The 17,523-nt window shown below is 45.8% G+C and overlaps 1 protein-coding gene across 1 annotated transcript in view; it reads right to left on the bottom strand.

Moving 5' to 3' along the window:
* The window catches only part of GALNT3 (polypeptide N-acetylgalactosaminyltransferase 3), a 144,465-nt gene that overhangs the window by 87,566 nt on the left and 39,376 nt on the right, over window positions 1-17,523 (bottom strand). The window contains exon 3 of the mRNA XM_030210083.1: window positions 10,187-10,792. Within this exon, the coding sequence (XP_030065943.1) occupies window positions 10,187-10,683 (497 nt within the window). The 5' untranslated portion in view covers window positions 10,684-10,792. The remainder of the gene's footprint in view (window positions 1-10,186; window positions 10,793-17,523) is intronic.

Here is a 17,523-nt window from a genome sequence, read left to right as displayed (position 1 = left end):
GAAGAGTAAGAAATGCAGGTAACTGCAGGGAGGCGAATATGAACCAAGATCCCCATTTTTGGGGAGTTCTTCTGGCCCACAAATCTCAATTTATATTCAAGTATACAAAGTATATGGAATAAGTGTAAGCACTTTTGTGCACAGTCTTCAGTATTATAATTTCATATGTAGTTACATTTTTCTCATCAACAAGGCCTATTATAACCACACTAATTTTAAAATTATTACTGGTCTAGTAATCACAACCAGTTCATAGGAAACATGAACTAGTTATGATTACTAAACCAATAATGATTTTTGGGGTTGCTTTTAGTTGGAAATATGACTCAGCTGTCTTGGCAATGAGGAAGGAAAGGTGATTTTTCCTCAGAAAATGTGCCTATTCACATATCCAAAATAAAAATGTTAAAACTTTATAAGATTTTGGGCATTTACGTTGTTAATGGCCTTCATAAGTAACATAATTGGGGGGGGGGGTGGGGTCACTTGGCCTTGGCCCAGCCAACTTTTTACCCTGCATGGTATCAGCAGCTAGGGGAGCTGGGGGAGGTGAAAGAGACTGTTGGTGCTCTACCCCCCCCCCCCCCCAACCAAAAAGGAATTTTGCTGCTGCCCTAATGACCATTACATATCACAACACTGTGGTAACTTCTAGTGATTGGTTTCACAATCAAATAAGTATGAGTCAGATCATTGGAAGGTAATTATAGAGCTCAAACTTCACACTTAGATTATTCACCAAAACTCCTCATGGATCCATTTTCTTGAAAGTCATATTTTTTTTTAACTCCGTTTCCACATCTAAACATATGGAATATGTTAATCTACAAGCAACCTCCCAACACACCATGTTTTGCTCTGTTGTCAGAGTGTAGGTTCCTGAATCATCAAAAAAAAAAAAAAAAGCTTGAACATTGCTTGATATGAATGAATGTAAATTTATCTTATACTATAATTCTACATTTCTTATAATGACAATGGTGACATTTCTATAGTTAAAGATCCCAGTCAGCTGACCACCCCTGGCCAATCAAATCGCAGTACATGTCATTCTAATTCGACCCTTTAGCATAAGTGTGTCTAATTCAAAAATGCATTATAGCTCCTCATAATTCAAAGGGTGGTCTAAATCACCACCCTCCCACTCTTTCTGCAAAATATCAATGATATGACACGGTTATGCCAGAGGACCTCAAAGAACTGAAATGTATTTATTTGCTACATTTGTATCCCATATTTTCCCATCTATTTGCAGGCTCAATGTGGCTTACACAGTATCGTGAAGGCTTACGCCAACTCCGGTAGAGAAACAAATACAAAGTGATGTTGTAGTCTGATAAGGTTCATAGTTACAGAGACATTGGGAATGGTAGAGAAGAAGAGATATATAGTGTTCATTACGAGCTTGGGTTACGTTTTGTTGCAAGGTTTAGGTACTTAAGTTGGGTCGGTAGGGTATGCCTTTTTGACCAGGTGGGTTCTTTAGTGCTTTCCGGAAGTTAAGATGGTTGTACGTTGTTTTCACAGCTTTTGGTAGTGCATTCCACAATTGTGTACTTATGTAGAAGCTAGATGCAAAAATTGATTTATATTTGAGTCCGTTACAGCTTGGGTAGTGGAGATTTAAGTATGTTCGTGTTGATCTGGCTGCGTTTCTGGTTGGGAGGTCTATGAGGTCAGCCATGTAACCTGGGGCTTCGCCATAGATAATTTTATGGACCAGGGTGCAGATTTTGAAAGCTATGCGTTCTTTGATTGGAAGCCAGTGTAGTTTTTCTCGGAGGAGTTTGGCGCTATCGAATCGCGTTTTTCCAAATATAAGTCTGGCTGCTGTGTTTTGGGCAGTCCAAAGTTTCTTTAAGAGTTGCTTTTTGCATCCTGCATAGATTCCATTGCAGTAGTCAACGTGGCTTAATACTATTGATTGTATCAGGTTGCGAAAAGTTTCCCTCGGGAAGAATTGTTTCACGCGTTTGAGTTTCCACATAGAGTGGAACATTTTCTTGGTTGTAGAGTTCACTTGGCTCTCGATTGTATGGTTACGGTCGATTATGACCCCGAGAATTTTCAGGCTGAGAGAGGGAGGGTGTAGTCTGGGGTGTTTAAGTTTGTGGGTTTATTCGAAATGTCATTATTGTGATTTGAATAGCCAGGGATGGTCAGCTGATTGAGATTGTTAACTGAAGAAATGACACTGTTGCCATTTTGAGAAATATAGCATCACAGTACCATAAGATGAATGAATGTGAACTTGTGTCAGACAGTGTTTAAAAGGTTTTGTTGTTACAGGAACCTGTACCCTAACACAGCAGAACAAAACATAGTATCATGTTAGGAGGTTGATATGAAAGTTTTTTTTTAAATACATTCAAAAAATGGATCCATAAGGAGTTTTGGTGAATAATATGAAATATGAGCACTATAATCACTTTGTAATGACGACTCATACTTAAGAGTCTGAGTGAATAATCATTATTTGATTGTTTTACACATCACAGGCACATAAAAGTGCCAACATCTGAGCAAAGGACTGCAGTGGGGATGGTGGGGGGGGATTCTCTCAAAGTTTGCTTTCAAAGCAAATTTGGAGAGGTTACCAAATTTTTTCCCAAATGTGTTTGTTACATGTATGCTTTTTTCTCTACATATATTTACAGGTATTGCCATTTAAAACTGAGCAGTAGAGAAATTTAGGAACAATCAAAAGCTCATCTTTTCTCTCAAGCATTTTCTTCTGAAAATATTGTATGATATGATAATTTACCTGTTTATATATTATTATTAACTTGTACACAAAATTATATAAGAAAGAATGACAATAAACCCCATGTGCTGGCATACATAATGAATTAATGTGAACTCTGCGGGGGGAAGGGGGTGGGAAACAATACTACAAATGGACATTTCCATTAAGGTGCTAGAAGGATACGCAGTGGGATCCTATTTTATGACGACTCCTGAGAGTCCTTTGCTAGTCCTCGCGCACCGATGCGCACCGCGCATGCACGGCCGTCTTCCCGCCCGAACCGGCTCGTGCCGGCCAGTCTCATATGTAGCAAGACAAAGAGAAGGGAAGACACAACTCCAAAGGGGAGGCGGGCGGGTTTGGGAGAACAATCAGCCTGCTGTCCTCGGAGAATACCTTCTACAGGTATGTAGCATTCGCTTTCTCCGAGGACAAGCAGGCTGCTTGTTCTCACTGATGGGGTATCCCTAGCCCCCAGGCTCACTCAAAACAACAACCATGGTCAATTGGGCCTCGCAATGGCGAGGACATAACTGAGATTGACCTAAAAAATTTACCAACTAACTGAGAGTGCAGCCTGGAACAGAACAAACATGGGCCTAGGGGGGTGGAGTTGGATTTTAAACCCCGAACAGATTCTGAATCACTGACTGCCCAAACCGACTATCGCGTCGGGTATCCTGCTGCAGGCAGTAATGAGATCTGAATGTGTGGACAGATGACCACGTCGCAGCTTTGCAAATCTCTTCAATAGTGGCTGACTTCAAGTGGGCTACCGACGCTGCCATGGCTCTAACATTATGAGCCGTGACATGACCCTCAAGAGCCAGCCCAGCCTGGGCGTAAGTGAAGGAAATGCAATCTGCTAGCCAATTGGATATGGTGCGTTTCCCCACAGCCACTCCCCTCCTGTTGGGATGAAAAGAAACAAACAATTGGGCGGACTGTCTGTTGGGCTGTGTCCGCTCCAGATAGAAGGCCAATGCTCTCTTGCAGTCCAATGTGTGCAGCTGACGTTCAGCAGGGCAGGAATGAGGACAGGGAAAGAATGTTGGCAAGACAATTGACTGGTTCAGATGGAACTCCGACACAACCTTTGGCAAGAACTTAGGGTGAGTGCGGAGGACTACTCCGTTATGATGAAATTTGGTGTAAGGGGCCTGGGCTACCAGGGCCTGAAGCTCACTGACTCTACGAGCTGAAGTAATTGCCACCAAGAAAATGACCTTCCAGGTCAAGTACTTCAGATGGCAGGAATCCAATGGCTCAAAAGGAGGTTTCATCAGCTGGTTGAGAACGACATTGAGATCCCATGACACTGTAGGAGGCTTGACAGGGGGCTTTGACAAAAGCAAACCTCTCATGAAGCGAACAACTAAAGGCTGTCCTGAGATCGGCTTACCTTCCACACGGTAATGGTATGCACTGATTGCAGTAAGGTGAACCCTTACAGAGTTGGTCTTGAGACCAGACTCAGACAAGTGCAGAAGGTATTCAAGCAGGGTCTGTGTAGGACAAGAGCGAGGATCTAGGGCCTTGCTGTCACACCAGACGGCAAACCTCCTCCATAGAAAGAAGTAACTCCTCTTAGTGGAATCTTTCCTGGAAGCAAGCAAGATGCAGGAGACACCCTCTGACAGACCCAAAGAGGCAAAGTCTACGCTCTCAACATCCAGGCCGTGAGAGCCAGGGACCGGAGGTTGGGATGCAGAAGCGCCCCTTCGTCCTGCGTGATGAGGGTCGGAAAACACTCCAATCTCCACGGTTCTTCAGAGGACAACTCCAGAAGAAGAGGGAACCAGATCTGACGCGGCCAAAAAGGAGCAATCAGAATCATGGTGCCTCGGTCTTGCTTCAGTTTCAACAAAGTCTTCCCCACCAGAGGTATGGGAGGATAAGCATACAGCAGACCCTCCCCCCAGTCCAGGAGGAAGGCATCCGATGCCAGTCTGCCGTGGGCCTGAAGCCTGGAACAGAACTGAGGGACTTTGTGGTTGGCTCGAGATGCGAAGAGATCTACCAAGGGGGTGCCCCACACCTGGAAGATCTGTCGCACTACACGGGAATTGAGCGACCACTCGTGAGGTTGCATAATCCTGCTCAACCTGTCGGCCAGACTGTTGTTTACGCCTGCCAGATATGTGGCTTGGAGCACCATGCCGTGACGGCGAGCCCAGAGCCACATGCTGACGGCTTCCTGACATAGGGGGCGAGATCCGGTGCCCCCCTGCTTGTTGACGTAGTACATGGCAACCTGGTTGTCTGTCTGAATTTGGATAATTTGGTGGGACAGCCGATCTCTGAAAGCCTTCAGAGCGTTCCAGATCGCTCGTAACTCCAGAAGATTGATCTGCAGATCGCGTTCCTGGAGGGACCAGCTTCCTTGGGTGTGAAGCCCATCGACATGAGCTCCCCATCCCAGGAGAGACGCATCCGTGGTCAGCACTTTTTGTGGCTGAGGAATTTGGAAAGGACGTCCCAGAGTCAAATTGGACCAAATCGTCCACCAATACAGGGATTCGAGAAAACTCGTGGACAGGTGGATCACGTCTTCTAGATCCCCAGCAGCCTGAAACCACTGGGAAGCTAGGGTCCATTGAGCAGATCTCATGTGAAGGCGGGCCATGGGAGTCACATGAACTGTGGAGGCCATGTGGCCCAGCAATCTCAACATCTGCCGAGCTGTGATCTGCTGGGACGCTCGCACCCACGAGACGAGGGACAACAAGTTGTTGGCTCTCGTCTCTGGGAGATAGGCGCGAGCCGTCTGAGAATCCAGCAGAGCTCCTATGAATTCGAGTTTCTGCACTGGGAGAAGATGGGACTTTGGGTAATTTATCACAAACCCCAGTAGCTCCAGGAGGCGAATAGTCATCTGCATGGACTGCAGGGCTCCTGCCTCGGATGTGTTCTTCACCAGCCAATCGTCGAGATATGGGAACACGTGTACCCCCAGTCTGCGAAGTGCCGCTGCTACTACAGCCAAGCACTTCGTGAACACTCTGGACGCAGAGGCGAGCCCAAAGGGTAGCACACAGTACTGGAAGTGACGTGTGCCCAGCTGAAATCGCAGATACTGTCTGTGAGCTGGCAGTATCGGGATGTGTGTGTAGGCATCTTTCAAGTCTAGAGAGCATAGCCAATCGTTTTCCTGAATCATGGGGAGAAGGGTGCCCAGGGAAAGCATCCTGAACTTTTCTTTGACCAGATATTTGTTCAGGGCCCTTAGGTCTAGGATGGGACGCATCCCCCCTGTTTTCTTTTCCACAAGGAAGTACCTGGAATAGAATCCCAGCCCTTCTTGCCCGGATGGCACGGGCTCGACCGCATTGGCGCTGAGAAGGGCGGAGAGTTCCTCTGCAAGTACCTGCTTGTGCTGGAAGCTGTAAAACTGAGCTCCCGGTGGACAATTTGGAGGTTTTGAGGCCAAATTGAGGGTGTATCCTTGCCGGACTATTTGGAGAACCCACTGATCGGAGGTTATGAGAGGCCACCTTTGGTGAAAAGCTTTCAACCTCCCTCCGACTGGCAGGTCGCCCGGCACTGACACTTGGATGGCGGCTATGCTCTGCTGGAGCCAGTCAAAAGCTCGTCCCTTGCTTTTGCTGGGGAGCCGAGGGGCCTTGCTGAGGCGCACGCTGCTGACGAGAGCGAGCGCGCTGGGGCTTAGCCTGGGCCGCAGGCTGTCGAGAAGGAGGACTGTACCTATGCTTGCCAGAAGATTAGGGAACAGTCTTCCTTCCCCCGAAAAATCTTCTACCTGTAGAGGTAGAGGCTGAAGGCTGCCGGCGGGAGAATTTGTCGAATGCGGTGTCCCGCTGGTGGAGCTGCTCTACCACCTGCTCGACTTTTTCTCCAAAAATATTATCCGCACAGCAAGGCGAGTCCGCAATCCGCTGCTGGATTCTATTCTCCAGGTCGGAGGCACGCAGCCATGAGAGTCTGCGCATCACCACACCTTGAGCAGCGGCCCTGGACGCAACATCAAAGGTGTCATACACTCCTCTGGCCAGGAATTTTCTGCACGCCTTCAGCTGCCTGACCACCTCCTGAAATGGCTTGGCTTGCTCGGGGGGAGCTTGTCCACCAAGCCCGCCAACTGCCGCACATTGTTCCGCATGTGTATGCTCGTATAGAGCTGGTAGGACTGAATCTTGGCCAACAGCATAGAAGAATGGTAGGCCTTCCTCCCAAAGGAGTCCAAGGTTCTAGAGTCCTTGCCCGGGGGCGCTGAAGCATGCTCTCTAGAACTCTTGGCCTTCTTTAGGGCCAAATCCACAACTCCAGAGTCATGAGGCAACTGAGTGCGCATCAGCTCTGGGTCCCCATGGATCCGGTACTGGGACTCGATCTTCTTGGGAATGTGGGGATTACTTAGAGACTTGGTCCAGTTCGCCAGCAATGTCTTTTTGAGGACATGATGCATGGGTACTGTGGACGCTTCCATAGGTGGAGAAGGATAGTCCAGGAGCTCAAACATTTCAGCCCTGGGCTCGTCCTCCACAACCACCGGGAAGGGGATGGCCGTAGACATCTCCCGGACAAAGGAAGCGAAAGACAGGCTCTCAGGAGGAGAAAGCTGTCTTTCAGGAGAGGGAGTGGGATCGGAAGGAAGACCCTCAGACTCCTCGTCAGAGAAATATCTGATGTCTTCTTCCTCTTCCCACGAGGCCTCACCATCGGTGTCAGACACAAGTTCACGGACCTGTGTCTGCAACCGTGCCCGGCTCGACTCCGTGGAACCACGGCCACGGTGGGAGCGTCGAGAGGTAGACTCCCTCGCCCGCACCGGCGAAGCTCCCTCCGCCGACGTAGTCAGGGAGCCTTCCTGGGAAGCTACCGCAGTCGGTACCGCAAGCAGCACCGATGTCGGAGACCTCACCCCGGACAATGGGCCAGCCGGCGCCTCGCTCGACGGTACTGGTGGCGCAAGCACCCCCGGTACCGGAGGGGAAGGGCGCAACAGCTCTCCCAGGACCTCTGGGAGAACGGCCCGGAGGCTCTCGTGCAGAGCGGCTGTGGAAAAAGACATGGAAGCCGATGCAGGAGTCGATGTCAGAACCTGTTCCGGGCGTGGAGGCTGTTCCGGGCTGTCCAAAGGGGAGCGCATCGACACCTCTTGAACAGAGGGCGAGCGGTCCTCTCGGTGCCGATGCTTACTGGGTGCCGACTCCCTCGACGACCCAGAGCTCTCAGTGCCGACACGGGAAGGGGACCGGTGACTATGCTTCTTCGATTTTTTGGAACGAAGCATGTCACCGGAGCTTCCCGGCACCGACGAGGAGGACGTAGAATCCAGCCGTCTCTTCCTCGGGGCCGAGGCCGAAGAGGGTTGGTCTCGGGGGGGCTGTACCGCAGGAGCCCTCAGGGTAGGGGGAGACCCACCCGAAGGCTCACCGCCACCAGCAGGGGAATGGACAGCCTTCACCTGCACTCCAGACGAAGCACCACCGTCCGACGACATCAGCAGACGAGGAGGTCTCAATACCACCGACACCGACGCAGCCCTCCGATGTCGCCCCGATGCAGAGGGCCGATGCCTCGATGCACTTGATGCAATCGGGGGCGAGGATGAAGGTCCGGGAGCCGACGACGTCGAGGCAGTCGATACTCCCGGTGCCGATGCCGATGAAGAGCCCGAGAACAAAATGTTCCACTGGGGTAATCTCGCTACCTGAGTCCGCTTTTGTAAGAGGGAACACAGACTACAGGCCTGAGGGCGGTGCCCAGCCCCCAGACACTGAAGACACGACGCGTGCCTGTCAGTGAGCGAGATTACCCGGGCGCACTGGGTGCACTTCTTGAAGCCGCTGGAAGACTTCGATGTCATGGCTGGAAAAATCGCGCCTGCGAGATCAAAACTCGAAATGGCGAAAATGGCACCACAAAAATAGGGGGAAGAAAAACTTCGACCGAGGCCTAAATAGGGCCTACCCCGACGACGAAAGAAAACTTACCGGGGCAAAAAACTCGAAGTACGGGAAGGGAGAAAACCAAAAGGCCTCCTCCCGACACCTTTTTTTTTTAAAGTACAAAGTCGATGAACGACGCGCGAGGTCAACTTTGGGGCGCGAACGGCGAAACACGACCGTACCGAGCGCGGACAAAAGAAGACTGGCCGGCACGAGCCGGTTCGGGCGGGAAGACGGCCGCGCATGCGTGGTGCGCATCGGCGCGCGAGGACTAGCAAAGGACTTTGCTAGAAAGTGTTCCGATTGGAGGGGCTGCCGTGGACATCACCCATCAGTGAGAACAAGCAGCCTGCTTGTCCTCGGAGAACACAGGTTTCACTACAGAATCTTCTATATATATAAAAGGCAAGACCAACGTTCTGAAGCCTCCAGCCGGAAGTGTGAAGCGCCAGAGATATCCGGTTTCCCCATGAGTGAAGGAAAACAGCACAGCACGAAATCTCACACAGTGAAGGACTCAGAGGGGGGAGGGGAGAGAGATGCCCTCACTCTCTCTGTAACAAAAACACAGAACAGCAGGAAACTTAACACCGAAGGACTGGACTGGGAGGGAGAGAGGGCAGGGACACACACTCCCACATGCACACTCTGAAGAAAACCTTGCTAGCCCCCATTTCATTTGCATCAGAAACGGGGCTTTTTTACTAGTGTCTATATAATCAAATATCAGTGAACCTAATATTTACGCACCCACAGTTACAGCAGCCATAGACCTGACATAACTGCTAGCACCAAAATGTGGCAGCAATGTATGCAACTTTCAGTATTCTCTAAGTTATGTTTGTAACAGGGAGCTCCACCCAAGCATTAAGTTAGCAGCACACAACAACACAGACACCCTACTGGCACTTTTGCAGGTAAATATACACTTATGTACATATATATTTTATAGATTTACAATTACAAGGGGCACATAAATGCGGATGTCTAATTTACAGAATTGCCCCTATAAAAGCTAATATGTAAGCTCCATAGGAAGCAAATAGGCTTACTGATACTTTTACCCATGACCCTGTAAGCTAATGTTCTCTACTAGGTCTCCCTTTCGGTATAAAGCACCTAGTTTAAATTTTCATAGGTGCATGCTATCTATTTGCATTCATATTGAATTGGATGCAAAGTATGAGTACTTTCTTGCACCAGCCCCATCCCTAACCCTAGCACATTTTCTGAGAGGCTAAATATGGTCCTGTCATCCAGTGCGTGCGCTTTTAGCTGTATTCACAGGAGTGAGCGTTGCAATTTCCAAAACCTTGTTTGTATGTAAACTAAGGAACCAATAGTCAAAGGATTTAAATTTTAAGTGTTAAATCTTACAGTTTTTACATAATTACAAAAATACTGATTCTTGAAAACCAGAAACACAGATCTTGAGTTCTCTGTGACCTCTAGTATGCAATTATTGCACCAACTTTGGAAAGCAAATGTAAAATGAGATGTGCTGATTTCAGCATAAATATATACATACTCAGGTGGTCTTGTGTCTGGGCCAAGATCTCGATGCAGCGAAATTCTGTCACTTGCAAAAGCATTGAAACAATGTTTCTTTTCTCCCTGATCCTTTTCATGCTGTTCTTCTGGGCTTAAATTGCTTGTATGGAATGGTTTACCAGAAGCTCCAGGAGAGTTTGGGTCCTGCAGAGGACGATCTAGAACAGGCTTTAATTCTGCTGCTGTGTAATATCCTGGTAAACACTGTCTCTTGCCAGCATCTTCATGCTTTCTAATTGGTGCTTTTATCTGCATTTTTGGCATCACATCTTTAATGTTGTTTACTGCTTCCATCATTATATCTAACATTTTGCTCTTTCTTGCTCTTTCATTGACAACTAGTTCATCTTTGAAGTCATAATTAACTACTTCTCTTTGCATTAAAAACAAAAAGGCTATAAAAATAAGAGTCACTGCGCCAATCTTCCAGTGCAAGAAACGACGCCTTAATAGCAACCATTTTAGGAAAGACATTTTGGCATTAAAAGTTTATCACTTGTTAAGTACTGGCCACTAGACAATCCACGGGAAGAAATCTGTACCACGGAGCACTATAGGCATGCAGTCCAAGTAATGGTTATACCTAAAGGAGATTAACACATTGAAAAGAAATCCAATTGGTTAGATGACCACAATAAAAACAATATGAAACTGTGGGGAAAAAAGGTAAGGACCAAGATGCATCACATCTTTAAACATAATACCAATAAAACATTATTTTGGATTCTTAAGTATCTTTCCTCTACAAAACAGTTTAGAAACGAACAAAACAAATAATCTTATATCATTGTCGATCTTGTCTCAGTCCTCTCTCTTTCCTTTGTTAAATGTTTATTTTGAATGATAAAAGTAACACATTTTTAGTACAAAACATTTTTTTGTTCTTCCCAAATTAGGATTTTTAATAGGAATATACAGGCAGAAAATTTTGTTTTTAACTCCTGTTACCATTATTTGTCTATATGCTCTACCTCCGCTTACACACCATATTTTTTATTTGTTGCATTTGTATCCCACCATATCCCACCTCTTTGCAGGCTCAAAGTGGCTTACAATACATCATGAGTAGTGGAAGAATGTTAGTAGATAAATATTTGGTATTGCAGGATCTTGGTCAGCATGATGTTAATAAAACAAACCAAATAAACGAAGTCATAGTATACAAGCAGATATTATGAAACAGTTCTGAATATAGATGTGTGCGTTGTGCATATTCACATTTGTTGATCTTTGTGGTACGCTTTATTAGAGATGTGTCTTCAGTAATATGCGGAAGTTCGTTCTTTCGTATATCGATTTCAAGCTGCGTGGCAGTGCGTTCCATAACTGTGTGCTCAGGTAGGTAAAGTTTGACGCATGCATTATTTTGTATTTCAGCTGGGGAAGTGCAGATCAAGGAATGTTAAGGATGATCTTTTGGCATTCCTAGGTGGTAGGTCTATCAGGTCTGACATGTAAGCTGGTGCGTCTCCATGGATAATTTTATGAACTAGAAGGCATATTTTGAACGTGATGCGTTCCTTAAGTGGGAGCCTATGCTTTATCTATTATCTATGGGGTCCTTTCACTAAGGCGCATAAGGTGCCTACATGCATCCGACGCATGTCAAATTGGCACTACCACCCAGCTACCACATGCCCTAGGTGGTAATTCCATTCCTGGCATGTGCCCAAAACACACGGTAGAAACTATTTTTTTTTATTTTCTACTACAGGGTACTTACCCAGCAGTAATCGGCAGTTGACACACACTGGACATTTACTGCTTGGTTAGTGCTTGAGACCTTACTGCTAAGTCAATGGGTGGTGTTAAGCCGAAAACGGACACACACTGGTATTCATTTTGCCGCACGTCCATTTTCTGGCACAATAAAAAATCCTTTTTTTTCCTGGTATGCTCAGGAAATTGACCAGCACATGTCTAAAACACGCGCCTACACCAGCGCAGGTCACTTTTGGACATGCCTTAGTACAAGGGCCCCTCTATTTGGCTTATTCTTGCTATACACTGCTTTCAGTGAATTTCTTCAAACAGCCTGTAAATAAATCCTAATAAAATAAGTATATGCATAACTTGTAGAATACTTTAAAAGTTATAGGTATATCACTGGCAATTAGGCACACAATTTACATCACCTGTATGGATGGCTAGAATAATTGCTTGTGCCTAAGCATAAATACACTGTTATGCTAGTATTTTATAAAGGAAAGAAGGCACCTGCTTTGCTTTACAGACTGAATGCCTATACTTAGGAACACTGTTATAGAATTACCCTCTTAATGCATTCATATTCTATGTTTCTCTGCAATCAGGACACAGGGTTTTCCTTATTAAACATTTATGTACACTTAGAATCAACTATGAAATGTTTTGGGATACTTCTGCATTAATGCTATATAAATTATACTGTATTCAGTGACATTTGCTTACTAATGGTACCATGATTTAATTTTACCAACTTACCCTATAACAGAAACATTCCATTCCTTAGCATCCCTCCGGACTGGCCCAGGATTGGACTGATGGGTTGTGTACGCCTACCAGCAGGTGGAGACTGAGAAAACTCTGACTCTAGAGAGCCAATAAGAGCCCTGGTCATGTGACCTTAGCCTCAGTATTTTCTCAGTCTCCAGCAGGTAGGAAGTGAGCCCATTAGTCTCTCTTCTTTTCTTGTTTCTTTTAGCAGTCTCAATATTTCTTCGGTGTCTGGGTAATCTTTTTGAGGTTCGGTAGTTGGGAGTTTATTTTTCCTCTACTGCCTCTGGGGTGTTACAATCGGGTCCCCCCGGGTCCCCCCCCCCCTTCCTCCCCATCTCCCTTTATTTTGGGAAGAGCTGCTCTTAGTCAAGGGCTTTGTCTTTGGGAGAGGCAGCCACTGTTCTTAAAAAAAAAATAAAAAATCTTTTATTTCCCCAGCAGCCTAACGAGCAGGCAGTTCCGTTGTCTCTGTGGGGAGTTTTTGCTCTGAGTGCTGCTCAGCTGTTTCTCTAAAAAATAAAAAAAAAAACCTAACTAAATATTAACGCTATTCCTGCCCCGTAGTTTAAACAAGCATTTGACTTACTTTTCCTCCGTTTTGCTCCTGTATGGCGCTTTAAAAAAAAAAAAAAAGTGCGGAGTGCTTAGCTGGGTGCAGAGTCAGCTCCACTATGGCGGAGAAATTTAAACACTATGCGGTTTCCCAGCGCTGAAGAGTGGGCGCGGGTGGAGCATGTAAATACTGTTCAGCACTAGCAGAGGTAGCGGTGCCTTCGTCTCTGTCGCTATTTTTTTTCTGCCGCTTCCACAAACCTCCTCCGTTTCGGTTTCTTCAGAGAGCTCCGTGACGGCTAGGGATCCCGACTCGGCGGTTTTGGAGCGAAAGGCGGGCATCTTGCCAGCAGCTGCAGGTTCTCCTGCATGTGATGTTTCTACTATTCAGGCTTCGGGACCGCAGAGAGAGTCAGAGACAGGGATCCTGGTGCAGTCAAGAAGGGGGTTTTTCATCCTAAGTTTTTCCTCCACATATACCAGGCCCTTTTTAATGAAGAAAGCTGGTTTAGCAGCAGCAGTTTCTGTTCCCCCTGCGAAGAGACCTAGAAGCTGGGATCCACAGGTTGATTTTTACTTGACATGGATCAAGATGCTTTTCTTAGAAGAGGAGGAAGGTCTAGCGGAGGAGGTTTAGGAGGATCAGTCTCCCATAGATCCTGATTCACTGCCTTTTTCACAAGGAGAAGATCCTTCTGTAGCTAGGATTTTTTCTTATGGAGGATTTACAAGAGTTAATTTCTTTGGTTTCCTCTATGTTGCATTTTGAGGAGCTTCCTCTGGTTCCACAGGTTTGTAAAGTTGATTGTTAGTTAAAGGCACTAGATCTTCAGCAAGAACTTTTCCTACGCATTAGGATATTTGGGATATTATTAAAGCACAGTGGGCTGTTCCCAACTCCACATTTAAGACAGCCAGGTCCATGTCCCGTCTTTATCCTCTGCGGAAGTGGACAGAGCTCTGCTTAGGGTCTCAGTGATTGATGCTGTAGTTTCTGCAGTTACCAAGCGAAACATAGTTCCCGTAGACGAAGGAACAGCCCTCCGAGATGTTCAGGACAGGAGGTTGGACTCTGTTTAAGCATAGTTTTGATGTTTCTTCTTTGCCAGTGCAGGCAGCTTTTTGTGGTTCCTATGGTGGCCAGAGCCTGTTTTTGCTGAGCGGAGAGAGTCCTGGATAGATCTTCAGATGATCTTTCTTCTATTTATGTTGAGGTGGCCAACATTGAGATGGGTTCTGCCTTTTTGGCAAGATGCCTTGTATGATCTCCTGAGAGCATCTTCTAAATCCTTGGCTTTGAGAGTTGCAGCTTGCCGATCTCTTTGGTTGCGAGGTTGGTCAGTGGATGCTACATCCTAGTCTAAGCTGAATAAGTTTCCTTTCACAGGTTCGTTTTCGGTTTGGAGAAGAGTTGGATAAATTAGTGCATTCGGGGATGCTAGGGTTTCTCGTCTCCTAAAGGACAGACCTCGTATGTCTGGTCGAAGTCCTTTGTTTGGTCGTGGTAGACCGAGAGCTTTTCATAGGTTTCAGTCTGGTCGAGGGGCTCAAGCTCACAGGTCTAGATTTTTCAGTAGAGCTCAGTCCTTACGTGGTTTCCATAGAGGAGGAAGAATCGCGGGTGCGCTCTTCCGGTCCTCTTCCCGTTCTTCACAATGAAGGTGCGAGGGCCTCTCCTCTGGTTCCTGTAGGGGCTCGGCTTTCTCAGTTCTACCACAGGTGGGCCGACATTACATCCGACCAGTGGGTCCTGGAGGTTATTCGAGAAGGTTATGTCTTAGAATTCGCAGCACCTTTTTCGGACAACTTTCTGGAGTTTCCCTGTCGCTCTCGTCAAAAAGCAGGAGCGATTCAGCAGACTCTGTGAAGACTTTTAGACCTCCTGTCTCTTCTTCCGAGTGCAGACAGAGCCGGTATCCCATTTACTTTGTAGTTCCCAAGAAGGAGGGGTCTTTTCGTCCTATTTTGGATCTCAAAGTTCTTGCGTTTCGCGATTCTCTGGCGTCATTTCCAGTTTCGGGCTCTTTTTTTTTTTTTTGTTACATTTGTACCCCGCGCTTTCCCACTCATGGCAGGCTCAATGCGGCAGGCAATGGAGGGTTAAGTGACTTGCCCAGAGTCACAAGGAGCTGCCTGGGCCGCCCTCGCACTTTCACCAAGGTAATGGTAGTGGTCGCTGCAGCTCTCAGAATACAGGGGATTCTTGTCCATCCGTATCTGGATGACTGGTTAATCAGGGCGAAGTTTTATCGAGAGAGTCGGCAGGTCACGGACCGAGTAGTGCGTTTCTTGCAGTCCCTAGGTTGGGTCGTAAATGTAGCCAAGAGCCGTCTGATTCCTTCACAGTCCCTGGAGTATTTAGGGATTACTTTCAATACGGCGCAGGGTCGAGTGTTTCTTCCTCAGAGCAGAATTCTCAAACTTCAGTCTCAGATCCTTACCTTTCTTTCCATTTCCTGAAAGAGCTTTCACTGCTTTTTTCCACCTATTAAACCAAAACGGCTGCCATTTGACATTTTATTTATTTTCAGCAGCCTTTCTTTGCTCCACAACATTAAATAATGTTTTGGGTTTTTTTTTAAATTTATGAATTTCAATATTTACAAGCAGTTAAACTTGTGTCCAGAAAAACAGGGCTAAAACAATTCAATATATCTAGATATAAAGTAGAACAACAAAAGAAAATAAACAGAAGGAAAATCAATACAAAATCACTCAGGTATAAATAAAAAGTAACATTTAGCTCTCAGACCACAAAAAAAGGGGGGGGCGATAAATTAATGAGAAAGTTACAGAAGAAAAAAAAAAAGAAAAAATTGCCTGGTCTTTAACACTTTAATATTATATTAACTCAATTAAACAGCAGATACTAATTGGATAATTTTTTCTGATCCAAAAAGAATTTGAGTTGATCAGGTTCAAAGAAAACATACTTGTTATTCATATAATACACAATACATTTGCACGGGTATGCAAGAAGAAACTTTGCTCCTATAGACTTAGTTTCCTCTCTTAGAGCTAGGAACAACTTTCGCTTTTCTTGGGTTGTTTTAGTCACATCTGGATATATCCAGATCCTAGCCCCACAGAAAAGATTCAAAGAATTCTTAAAGTAAATTTTCATCAATGAATTCAAGTCTTGTTCAAAAATAAATGAAACTAAGACTGTACTTCGGGACTTTATGTCAGATAATGATTGTTCCAAGAGTGCTGATACATCCAGTATTCCATTTGTTTCTTCTTTAACTCGTATCGGTGTCACTGTGTCCTGCTTATCTTCCATTATTTTCGTGGAATTCAGAAGATAATACATTTTGTTAATTGGAGGTATCAAATTAGGTGAATAATGAAGAACTTCTACCAAATATTTCTTAAAAAGTTCCAACACAGATATCCCTGAGACAATTGGGAAATTCAAAACCCTCAAGTTCAGTCTTCTATTATAATTTTCCATTTGTTCGATTTTCCTTGCTATTATTATATTTTTAGTCAATGCTGTAGTCGACGCTTTTAATTTTGTTAAATCCGTCTGAACTTGAGTCTTTTGCAATATTGATTTGTTCTTACATTTTTCAAATGCATTGTTTAAGGAGTCGCATTTACTTACTATTGAAGAAGTTTCCTGAGCGGTTTTGTCGCCAGAGTCAACTCCTGAATAGCTTCCCAAATTAGTTCCAATGTGACCACCTGGGGATCCTTCTGCTCCAAGCTAGTAAACTCAGCTTCTTGAGGTGAGTCGCCGCCAACCAATGGGCCGCCATTACCGCCTTCCGATATTGTCGGTTCCTTCTGCTCACTCCTCTCAGAAGCAGGACAAGGTGGTGGGTTGAATTCTGGCGAAGAAAGAGATGTTTCTAGCCCTTGAGGCGTCGGTGCTCCTCCATCGACGTCCTCTGCAGGGAGTATTACGCCAGTCGCATGCGTTCAGCTCGATGTGAAACGGTCGAGCGTCAGCTGTATTGGAGAAGAGGTTAAGGGTTGTTGGCGGTCGAGTTCTTACTAAACCCTTCCTCTTTGTATGAGGCATTTTTGGATTAAGCCGAGGAAACCGAAGAACAGCTTAACTCGTCCGAGTTTATCATGAGTCAGACCGCCATCTTGACACCCCCCCCCTCCCCAGCTCAACACTAAATAATGTTCATGCTTCATGTAAAGTTTTGAACCTGGCAATTACACATTTTAGGTTTTGTTCTAACAAATTTCCTCCTTGTATCATAGCCTCCCTTTTTATAAAGTGCAACAGCAGTAAAGAAAAATTGTCTTTCCTTTAGTCTGACCAGACCA

The sequence above is a fragment of the Microcaecilia unicolor genome, chromosome 7 (assembly GCF_901765095.1).
Source record: "Microcaecilia unicolor chromosome 7, aMicUni1.1, whole genome shotgun sequence".
Classification (NCBI taxonomy): domain Eukaryota; kingdom Metazoa; phylum Chordata; class Amphibia; order Gymnophiona; family Siphonopidae; genus Microcaecilia; species Microcaecilia unicolor.
This window is presented reverse-complemented; position numbering and strand designations above follow the sequence as displayed.